This window comes from Entelurus aequoreus, linkage group LG16, assembly GCF_033978785.1.
Source record: "Entelurus aequoreus isolate RoL-2023_Sb linkage group LG16, RoL_Eaeq_v1.1, whole genome shotgun sequence".
In the NCBI taxonomy this organism is placed as follows: Eukaryota; Metazoa; Chordata; class Actinopteri; order Syngnathiformes; family Syngnathidae; genus Entelurus; species Entelurus aequoreus.
This window is the reverse complement of record NC_084746.1, coordinates 54,563,811-54,575,837: the sequence shown is the minus strand read 5'-3', so window position 1 is coordinate 54,575,837 and position 12,027 is coordinate 54,563,811. Positions and strand designations below refer to the sequence as shown.

General features: G+C 41.9%; 1 protein-coding gene across 2 annotated transcripts; it reads left to right on the top strand.

Moving 5' to 3' along the window:
* Positions 1-2,157: 2,157 nt before the first annotated feature.
* LOC133631426 (mitochondrial potassium channel ATP-binding subunit-like) lies at positions 2,158-12,007 on the top strand. 2 transcript variants are annotated; one of them, XM_062023630.1, is made up of 16 exons: positions 2,158-2,311; positions 2,814-3,132; positions 3,219-3,374; positions 3,438-3,532; positions 3,590-3,695; positions 4,027-4,188; positions 4,276-4,361; positions 4,429-4,526; positions 6,128-6,233; positions 6,300-6,333; positions 6,408-6,544; positions 7,803-7,897; positions 7,980-8,113; positions 9,400-9,547; positions 10,853-11,103; positions 11,192-12,007. In XM_062023630.1, exons 1-16 carry the CDS (start codon positions 2,214-2,216, stop codon positions 11,276-11,278), a joined length of 2,112 nt encoding a protein of 703 aa, XP_061879614.1. In that variant the 5' UTR covers positions 2,158-2,213; the 3' UTR covers positions 11,279-12,007. The 2 variants fall into 2 exon arrangements, with proteins under 2 accessions (XP_061879614.1, XP_061879615.1); XM_062023631.1 differs by lacking the exons at positions 2,158-2,311; positions 2,814-3,132; positions 3,219-3,374; positions 3,438-3,532 and having other exon boundaries at positions 4,097-4,188.
* Positions 12,008-12,027: the final 20 nt, after the last annotated feature.

Here is a 12,027-nt window from a genome sequence, read left to right as displayed (position 1 = left end):
AGGGTGAGAAGTTCAGTCACCCGAGAGAGACTCAGAGTAGAGCCGCTGCTCCTTCGCTTGGAAAGGAGCCAGCTTAGGTGGTTCGGGCATCTCGTGCATCTCCCTAGGGAGGTCCTCGTTGCACGTCCCACTGGTAGGACATCTCCTCTCTGACCTGGGAACGCTTCGGGATTCCCCAGGAGGAAGTTGCTAATGTTGCTCTGGAGAGGGAAGTCTGGGGGTCTCTGCTGGAGCTGTTGTCCCCGCGACCTGATTCCGGATAAGCGGTTGAAGATGGATGGATGGATGGACTTTACATTGAGCAAACAACCTCAAAGTGCTACAGTGTATTAAAAAAAATATTAAAAAGATAATAAAAATTAAAAAAAATAAAACCTAGAACAGCCTAATAGCTATAACTAGTATGCATATATCTAAAAAAAAAAGGCTTTTTTTTTTTTAAAAAGAAAGGTTTTTAAATGTTAAATGGTTATACTTGTATAGCGCTTTTCTACCTTTTTTTTTAAGGAACTCAAAGCGCTTTGACACTATTTCCACATTCACCCATTCACTCACACATTCACACGCTGATGGCAGGAGCTGCCATGCAAGACGCTAACCAGGACCCATCAGGAGCAAGGGTGAAGTGTCTTGCTCAAGGACACAACGGACGTGACAAGGATGGTAGAAGGTGGCGGCCACTCTCCCAACTTCTCCACGCCGTCCCCTTTAAGCCTTTTTTAAAAGCATCCACAGTCTGTGGTGCCATCAGGTGGTCAGGGATAGCGTTCCACAGACTGGGAGCGGCGGAGCAGAAAGCCCGGTCTCCCATTGTTCGTAGCTCTGTCCTCGGAGGTTGGAGGAGGTTAGCCTGTCCGGAGCGGAGGTGTCGTGTGGATGATTTGGGGGTGAGTAGTTCTTTGAGGTAGAGGGGGGCATTTCCATGGAGGCACTGTTGGGTTAGTAGGGAGACTTTGTATACAATCCCGAGTGGAACAGGAAGCCAGTGAAGTTTACATGTTTTTAACAGACGTATCAATTTAAGGGCTTTTGTATCATTCTCCCAGATTTGATTGATAGTTGTAAACCATCCATCCATTTTCTACCGCTTATTCCCTTCGGGGTCGCGGGGGGCGCTGGAGCCTATCTCAGCTACAATCGGGCGGAAGGCGGGGTACACCCTGGACAAGTCGCCGCCTCATTGCAGGGCCAACACAGATAGACAGACAACATTCACACTCACATTCACACACTAGGGCCAATTTAGTGTTGCCAATCAACTTATCCCCAGGTGCATGTCTTTGGAGGTGGGAGGAAGCCGGAGTACCCGGAGGGAACCCACGCAGTCACGGGGAGAACATGCAAACTCCACACAGAAAGATCCCGAGGCCGGGATTGAACTCACGACTACTCAGGACCTTCGTATTGTGAGGCAGACGCACTAACCCCTCTTCCACCGTGCTGCCCTAGTTGTAAACCATTAAGCCAATTAGAAAATGTAGGCCTTATTTTCATAAATCGACATTTATGTAGAACACATTTTGCCTGGAGCATAATAATGTTGATAAACATTTCTATGTTACAGTCGTTTATAAAAAATACCAAATTTGATCTCTTCTATAGTGAATGGGGTCATCTCAACACCCAATTGTCTCTCGGCCAATCTCTGATCTCCTCCCAAAACACATGTACACTCTCACATTCCACAAACAGATGATGGACATCCTCTACAGCTCCTCATATATAACAGCCGTCAACCTCCATGTTCAATTTAAGTTTCAAAAAATCATTTGAAGGGTATATTCCATTAATAATTTTAAATTGTATTTTTTTAATTTTGGGAATAATTGGGTATGTAACATATCTTGTCCTTATTTTCCTTAGCTCAACTTTTGTTCAGGATATATTGTCTATGAACTGTGCCCGGAAAATATCCTTCCACTAAAACTGCCCTCATGTATTTGTTGGACTTCCGGTACACTGTTGTAGTTGTCACGAGCCGCTCATCTGTCACCTGGTTTTGGCAAACAATAAATTAAATAACAAAGTATGGTGTTTTATCGTCGTATGTTCAGCTTCTCTTTTTCTATAAACATGAAATAAAAAAATATATATAAAAAAAAAAAATCCCGTTCGACACCCGAAATGCATTCTGGGTTAATCCAAAATGGCGCCGCACTGATTTCCAGTGGTTTACTAATTTCTTTATTTTTGATGATAAAAAAGCAATTATCATGTTTTATTGCTGTAGACTAAATGTTGCTGTACCAGTCCGGTCATTCTCGTTGTATCTCCAAGCCAATAAAACAGCAGGTTTACGGATATATTCACGGTAGGCTGTGACCCACTAGCTTGTTTTGCTGTAATGACTCTAAGAAGCTAATAAGTTTAACTGGCACCTGCTCCTTACATCCATTCATTTCCTACCGCTTGTCCCTTACGGGGTCTTTAATCAAACCCCATTTTCTTAGTTCATTAACAATAACACTTTTGTTTAGTTAATTTAGTGTTGTTTTTTTTTTTTTTACCAGGTTTTAACATTTAAAAAGTTTGCATTAAGCAAATTTAGAAGTTTTAAAAGCAGTAATTGCTAAGCAACAAAACAATCTGTTCTTATAATATAGGATTTGATATTAAAAATACTAGTACCGTACTAACGGTATTAATAGTCCAAAATATCCCATTATTAGACATATTTTATTGAATTAATTTAAATGTATTATTTGTTAAGTAGTAGCAGCTCCGTGTAATAAAATACCTGTTAATTAGTTATAACAAATCAAATACTATAATAAGGTATTTTAATAATATTTGTCCTTTTATTTTGTGTTCAGATTGTATTCCTCCTCAGGACTCACTTGCTCAGGCGAGCATGGGAATGCTGTCGGCCGCTTGTGGAGCCTCACTCAGAGAGCTGTGCGACAGTCAACCACGCGAACCACTTCTAAACGCTCTGGAGGAACTCTGAAAATCCTTCTCGCACCGGCAGTGCTTACGGTATCCGGGCGACTATTTTGCCACGCGGCTTACTGTGAGGCAGATGTAAACAACAACATCCCGTTAGAGACTTCGCGCAAACAACCAGAGTTTAAATGGCACATATTATGGGAGTTCGTGAAGCCACAGCTGTTAGCGCTCACTTGTGCTGTACTGGTAAGCAAGATCTTGTGAATACAAATTAAAAAAAAAACGCTGACGTATCATTAATGGCATCTGAATGGACAATTTTTCCTACTTAGCTCGCTTTTGGTGCAGCGATTTTAAACATTCAAATCCCACTGATGCTGGGAGATCTGGTGAATGTTGTGGCACGCTACCTGAGGGAGCAAACCGGAAATTATGTCCGTGAGATACAAGGCCCTGCTTTCAAATTGATGGGACTGTACGGCATCCAAGTGAGTCACAAATGTTCAAAACACATCTAGCAACAGATAATGCAATATTGTGTATTTATACAGGGCTTGTTGACAAGTGGCTACATTGTCCTGCTATCGAGGGTGGGGGAAAGAGTGGCGGCGGACATGAGGAAAACCCTTTTTGCATCATTACTGAGGTATTTCTTGTGCAAATACTTGAGTAGGTCTGAATGCTAACTCCTTTTTTTCTTTAGGCAAGACGTGGCTTTCTTTGACGCTACCAAAACTGGACAGCTGGTGAACCGTTTGACTGCCGATGTTCAGGAGTTCAAGTCATCCTTTAAATTGGTCATCTCTCAGGTACAAAAAAGTACAAAAATAACATATTTCCTCATATAGTGGTTATTTACAAAGTTACCGGTAACTGCAGAGAGTACCAAGCATCCATTAGGGGCGGATGTAGAAATGTGTTTTAAACATCTTAAGTTTCTTAACATTTTATTAACTAATAATGTTGAAACAATTAGACATTTTCTAACCGTCAGCTTTACAGGTGCCACTTCTGTCCCAAATATCATTGTAAGAGCAAATAAATCCACTAGTAGCTATTCAAAATGGGATCTTTACTGTACAGTTAGCCGTATATTATTTTCTTGACGTCTAATTTTTGTATTTGTTGGGATGTTTTTAGGGTTTGCGGAGCATCACACAGACAGTGGGCTGCTTTGTCTCGCTTTACGTTATCTCCCCAAAACTCACAGGCTTGACGGTGGTGGTCCTTCCCTGTTTAGTGGGAGCAGGGGCTATAATCGGCTCTTTCCTTCGCAGACTTTCCCGTTTGGCCCAAGAACAGGTGAGACTTGTTTTTTTCCCCCACACACGAGTTGTACTTCTCTGGTCCACGTCAATAAAACTGGGAGCATTTTGTGTTTCCACCAAGGTCGGCAAGGCAACAGCAGTGGCGGATGAGGCTCTGGGAAATGTACGGACAGTGAAAGCCTTCGCCATGGAAGAACGGGAGCTACAGTAAGTGGAGATTGCGGGATGTTGCATTTCTAAATATTGAAAGATAAGATGGTTCAATTTTCAACAGGTTATATGCTTACGAAGTTGACAAGTCTTGTGAAATGAATGAAAATCTCGGGAATGGAATAGCAGTATTCCAGGGACTTTCAAACATCGCCCTGAACTGTGAGTCTATTTTACCATTCGAACCATAAACTATGCATTTATACGCTTAGTACGCAGGTGCCAAACTCAAGGCTTGCGCCCAGATTTGGGCCGCCACATCATTTTATGTGGCCCGTGAAAGCTTGGAAGTAATGTGCGTCAATAAAGCACTTTATCTTTCTTACTAGATGTTTGTTCTTTCAATTTTACCAGAAAAATTGTATGTGCTGCCTCTTTTAACTTTAATATTATCTAACCATGCAACAAACATGTATATTAACATATATTCCATCACACGTTTCCTTGTTTGAATAAAAATAGGTACCTAAATATCTGCCTGTCACCCTGACACATAATTTCAAAGCAAGTTATCCATCAATTTGTACATAAAAAGTATAATCAAATGCATAGGCCAGGGGTCTTCAACATTTTCCAGGCCAAGGACCCCCAAACTGATGCAGAAATGGAGCTGCATTTTAAATGAACTGGTCTTTAAGGTACCTTGTTATTGTGCCATACTAAGATTTTTAAATAATACAGTATATCAAGGCTATTAGCGAGCTGGCCACTAGCGCTAATTGCTAGCTGGTAGCTAGCGCCACTAATTGCCAGCTGTCAACCAAAGTGATAATCGCTAGCTAAAATTAATATAATAGTGGGGTATAATTATTCATGATTTTAATTTAGTACTGCAAAGTACAGTGACTGGTGTGGCCATGCCCCTCCCTTTTACAAACTACACTACAGTGTGTTATATTTGTGGAAAATTTGCGGGGGTACTATGAAAAACATGATGGATAATTTTTAAAAAGTAAATTCTGCAGAGCCCCTGTTGAAGACATCTGGTATAGGCAATAGTGTGATAATATCATGAGGTGATAATAGATGAATAATTATATATATTTATGAGGGATGTAACGATATTGTAGATACCACGGAATTGCAGTTTCAAAATCTTCACAATAATGCTGTGATGTCTGACAGTATAACCGTGCCGAGGGAAAGCACCTGCTGCACACAGAAACTACTTGATAAACCACCATCACCCACAAAAGATGAAGCCAGCAAAGCTAAAGGTTCATTTGTGACGTATTTACATTATTAAAAGTTAAAATGTGAGTTAACTGATGCAAACATGTCCACTGTAGAGGACACTGCTTATCAGAAATGGAAAATTGAAAGACACTAAAGTGAACATTATTGTTTTACACTTGTTACACTGGATGTTTACATTGTCACCTTAAAGACGCTCAACTGTAATTTAAAAAAAAATATTTGCTTGAAACAGTGGATGTTCCTGTTTGTATTAATAAATATGATTACAACATTTTAGCATTATGTTTGTGTTCAATTACAGTAAGAGTGTTCATCCTATATATTCATTTTACACACTGTGGCATTTTTAAGTCTTTTTTTTGGACATTTACCACAATAGCATTGTACCGTGGCCTTAATACTGTGATAATATCATACCGTGAGAGTTTGATATCGTTACATCCCTAATATTTACTGTAACAAGCGGCCCTCCGAGGGCGGCCATAAGTACGATGTGGTCCTCAATGAGAACGAGTTTGACACCGCTGGTCTCGTATGTTGACTGTTTGTTTTATGTGTCTGCACAGGCATTGTTCTTGGAACTATTTTCGCAGGAGGTACTTTGATTTCCAGCAATGAAATGTCGCCTGGGGAACTCATGTCTTTCTTGGTGGCATCCCAGACAGTCCAGAGGTAAGAAATACAACACCTTGTCCCATAATTATTATTTTATTTTAACAATGTTTGTTTTATTGCAAGGTCTTTAGCCAGCATCTCTATCCTCTTTGGACAAGTGAGTATAAATCCTGCAGGATTGTTGTTTGTTTGTCTTGATTCACACTCATTCGTTACAAATATTCTCTCTAGATGGTGAGAGGAGTAAGCGCAGGGGCTCGTGTTTTTGAATATTTGGCATTGAAGCCCTCAATTCCTCTTTCCGGGGGGGGACGCATCCCGTATCATTCCCTGACAGGAAGAGTGGATTTTCGCAACGTTTCATTCAGGTTAGAAGCTTAATTTAAACATGTACAAAACCCAAAACCAGTGAAGTTGGCACGTTGTGTAAATCGTAAATAAAAACAGAATACAATGATTTGCAAATCCTTTTCAACCTAAATTCAATTGAAAGACAAGATACTTAACAATCGAACTGGAAAACGTTGTTATTTTTTGCAAATATTAGCTAATTTGGAATTGGATGCCTGCAACATGTTTCAAAAAAGCTGGCACATGTGGCAAAAAAGACTGAGAAAGTTCAGGAATGCTCATCAAACACTTATTTGGAACATCCCACAGGTGAACAGACTAATTGGGAACAATTGTTTTTGGAAACTGTGGACGTTGTATCTTCCGGAACAAAGAGGAAAAGAACCATCCGGATTGTTATAGGCGCAAAGTTGAAAAGCCAGCATCTGTGATGGTATGGGGGTGTATTACGTGACGGCGTGGCGAAGTTGGTAGAGTGGCTGTGCCAGCAATCGGAGTGTTGCTGGTTACTGGGGTTCAATTCCCACCTTCTACCTTCCTAGTCACGTCCGTTGTGTCCTTGGGCAAGACACTTCACCCTTTGCCTCTGATGGCTGCTGGTTAGCGCCCTGCATGGCAGCTCCCGCCATCAGTGTGTGAATGTGTGTGTAAATGGGTAAATGTGGAAATACTGTCAAAGCGCTTTGAGTACCTTGAAGGTAGAAAAGCGCTATACAAGTATAACCCATTTATTAGTGCCCATGACATGGGTAACTTACACATCTGTGAAGGCACCATTAATGCTGAAAGGTACATACAGGTTTTGGAGCAACATACTGTATGTTGCCATCCAAGCAACGTTATCATGGACGCCACTGCTTATTTCAGCAAGACAATGCCAAGCCACGTGTTAAAACAGCATGGCTTCATAGTAAAAGAGTGCGGGTACTAGACTGGCCTGCCTGTAGTCCAGACCTGTCTCCCATTGAAAATGTGTGGCGCAATGTGAAGCTAAAATACCACAACGAAGACCCCGGACTGTTGAACAACTTAAGCTGTACATCAAGCAAGAATGGGAAAGAATTCCACCTGAAAAGCTTCAAAAAGTGGTCTCTTCAGTTCCCAAACGTTTACTGAGTGTTGTTAAAAGAAAAGGCCATGTAACACAGTGGTAAAAATGCCCCTGTTTTTATTTACAATTTACACAACGTGCCAACTACACTGGTTTTGGGTTTTGTACTATTTCAATTTGGAGTCGTTATTTTATGTTTTCTTGAACATTGTTTATATTTGTAGCTATCCAACAAGACTTGGCCATCAGGTCTTGGAGAAGTTCAGCCTAACTTTGCCGCCATGCAAAACTATTGCGATTGTTGGTGAATCTGGAGGAGGTAACTTTGATATAAAGCGAGTAACTATAACTAAACAACAACATGTCCACAATGCGCTGTTTTTTAAAAAATGTTTTTGTAGGAAAGTCTACAGTAGCGTCCTTATTGGAGCGTTTCTATGACCCAACCAGCGGCGTAGTCATGTTGGACGGACTCGACATTCGAACTCTTGACCTTTGCTGGCTAAGGGGACAAGTTATTGGATTTATCAATCAAGTAAGTAAATACATTTTGATATTTTATTGTGAAAAAAAATCCTCAAATAGTAGCCTCCGCACGCATGCTGTGATTAAATGCTAAGATTATTGTCCGCTTGAATAAATAGACACTTTCAACCTGTGCTATGACGGATACCGAAATGTGTCGCTAAATGTCACAGCATGCAGAGCAAACATGGCATCTGTAAAGCTGACATTGAGGTATGCCGTTTAAAGACAAAAATCTGCTGTGTTGTGCAGAGCAACCCAAAAAACCTTCCTATAAATTTGAACATTTTGACATGAAAAGAATAAAGTATTGGAAAACAGAACAACATGCCAGTTGTATAATAGGTTGAAACAATAATCCATCCATCCATCTTCTTCCGCTTATCCGAGGTCGGGTCGCGGGGGCAGCAGCTTAAGCAGGGAAGCCCAGACTTCCCTCTCCCCAGCCACTTCGTCCAGCTCCTCCCGGGGGATCCCGAGGCGTTCCCAGGCCAGCCAGGAGACATAGTCTTCCCAACGTGTCCTGGGTCTTCCCCGTGGCCTCCTACCGGTCGGACGTGCCCTAAACACCTCCCTAGGTAGGCGTTCGGGTGGCATCCTGACCAGATGCCCGAACCACCTCATCTGGCTCCTCTCAATGTGGAGGAGCAGCGGCTTTACTTTGAGCTCCCCCCGGATGGCAGAGCTTCTCACCCTATCTCTAAGGGAGAGCCCCGCCACCCGGCGGAGGAAACTCATTTCGGCCGCTTGTACCCGTGATCTTGTCCTTTCGGTCATAACCCAAAGCTCATGGCCATAGGTGAGGATGGGAACGTAGATCGACCGGTAAATTGAGAGCTTTGCCTTCCGGCTCAGCTCCTTCTTCACCACAACGGATCGATACAGCGTCCGCATTACTGAATACGCCGCACCGATCCGCCTGTCGATCTCACGATCCACTCTTCCCTCACTCGTGAACAAGACTCCGAGGTACTTGAACTCCTCCACTTGGGGCAGGGTCTCCTCCGCAACCCGGAGATGGCACTCCACCCTTTTCCGGGCGAGAACCATGGATTCGGACTTGGAGGTGCTGATTCTCATCCCAGTCGCGAACTCAGCTGCGAACCGATCCAGCGAGAGCTGAAGATCCTGGCCAGATGAAGCCATCAGGACCACATCATCTGCAAAAAGCAGAGACCTAATCCTGCAGCCACCAAACCAGATCCCCTCAACGCCTTGACTGCGCCTAGAAATTCTGTCCATAAAAGTTATGAACAGTATTATTTATTTGAACTTTCTTTTTGTTCTCTTCTGCAGGAGCCGGTGTTGTTCGGAGCTTCCATCATAGAAAACATCCGCTTTGGGAAGCCCGAGGCCACCGACGCGGAGGTCATCGAGGCCGCCAAACAAGCCAACGCCCATGGATTTATTACAAGTTTTCCAGAAGGCTACAACACCGTCTTGGGTATGAGCTCTCAATTAGACCCCTGTTTGATTTCTGCATACTAATCGAAGTGCCGCCCTTTAGGTGCCGTAACACAACAACCAGGGTAGGACTGGGCGATATATAAAGTTTGTAAGATATATCGATATATTTTTAAACAAGATATGGATTAAGACAATATCTTAATATCGATATAATTTATTTCACTTTAAAATGACCAAACACTGCTTATTTGTTGTGTTCCTTGATTCTCCCCCGTTTCTCACTCCCACTCAACACTCCATCGGCTACTAAACCCCTCCTCTTCCTCCTCCCAAGACGTGCTTGCACGTATAAGAACATCCATCATTGGTTGGTTGTTTAATATGATGAGTCACGATTGGTTGAGATTAGGGCAAAACATTAGGGACAGGCCAATCGGAGGCAAGATAGGGTGGGTTATTGAACCAGGAAGGGAAATCACAACAGACCTCCCCAATGATGAAGAGAGAGTCGTAGAAGAGAAGAGGGAATATTCAAACAGGCGATTTATATATTAAAAAAACTAGTGGAAGATGGCAGAGCGATTCTCTTCTTTTGATTTTTCTTTTAGCGATGTAGACGACATCCAGGAAACCCACACTGCGTCTACTTGGCCACATTTGGACAGATGTATGCGTCTAGATAAAACATTCATTTGAGTTGTTTACCTTGTAAGCCCACATCAAAACTGTTCTGGAGTTGCCAAGCCGGGCTTATTTCGCACGAGAAATGCTGCCAAAAATGTATGCTGAAGTGAGGAAGATCATAGCCGCACAATTAAGTAAAGTCACTTACTTGGCGCTGACCAGAACCGTACGTGTGTGGCAGTCCATTACATCGTCGACTGGGAATTTAAAAATGCCTGCCTGCAAACTTATTTTTTATCTGAGTTTGATACATTTTGTATTATTTGTACAGCTATGTTATTTATTTTACGTAGAAAGAATATTTTTCTATTTTATTTATGTTATGTAATTATGTGCTACTTAAACAGTTTATTTTCTGTGCTGTTAATACCCATATTGACTAGCTGGGTTAATAAAAGTGCCACTGGCTGTTTACACTACAGTTGTCATTCACTTCAATTTTGGTGAATCTCGCTCAAAAATTAACATATTTATATGTATACTTTCACCGGAAAATATATCGACATGTATATCTAATATCGAGTTTAAGTAAAAATATATCGGAATATACTTCTTCGTCCATATCGCCCAGCCCTAAACCAGGGTACCAAAAGTGACATGAACGGCTGACTTTCCAGGAAGTTAAGTACTGACAACAATTTGTGTGTTCATATCATAGGCGAGCGAGGCGTGACGTTGTCAGGGGGCCAGAAGCAGCGTGTCGCCATCGCCAGGGCCCTCATCAAGAACCCGAGCATCCTGGTGCTAGATGAAGCCACCAGCGCTTTGGACGCGGAGTCGGAGCGCGTGGTGCAGGAAGCTCTGGACCGGGCCACCAGGGGGCGCACTGTGCTCATCATCGCCCACCGCCTGAGCACCATCCAGGGGGCGGACCTCATTTGTGTGATGAGCAATGGACGCATTGTAGAAGTGAGTAGGTGGAACATTCACAACAAAGCCTTATGTAGTTTTTGTAGATAATTTTGGTGTCTGACTTATTTTTTTACTTCCCTTTAAGGCTGGAACTCACTTGCAACTCTTGGGCAAAGGCGGATTTTATTCCGACCTGATCCGAAGACAAAGAGCTGCCGAGGACCAGAAATGAACCATTTACTGTAGTGCAGGGGTGTCAAACGTACGGCCAGAGGACCGGATCAGGCCCGCAAACAGGTTTTATCCAGCCCGTGGGATGAGATTGCTAAGTATTAAAATTAACCTGAAATTTTTGAATGAAAACAGCTGTTCTAAATGTGTCCACTGGATGTCGCAATAGCAATTATTTGTATCTTTGTAGATGATGCTACATATGTACAAAATAAACCACATCAGTCGAGGAAAATGAGCAAACTACATAAAAAAACATCCTGTAAATTGATTTTGATATATTTGTTTTATCTTGATGGATTGAAAAAGAACACCAATGAGTTGACTGATGAACATTATCACATAATTTAGTCAGAAAATATAAATAATGACAAATAAAGATAGAATACTGTTAACCGCAACATGTAAGTGTAAAAAAAAACCAACAACATTATGATTTGTACAATTTCAGAATGTGCTCGTTCTATTTTTAAACAAAGAAAACAATCTGAAGTTGTCTTTATTTTACCAGTCCGGCCCACTTGGGAGTAGATTTTTCTCCATGTGGCCCCCGATCTAAAATGAGTTTGACACCCCTGCTGTGGCGTTTATTTTTACACCAATACAGAACATTTGTTTTTAATTTAAGTGGACCAACTGGACATGCCAGTCAACAAAAAAGACATTACTGTGACATCATTGCGTTAGTTAACCTTTATCCAAAGCTAAATTATAATAGAATAAAAAATTAATAATGTTTCAATGAGATTG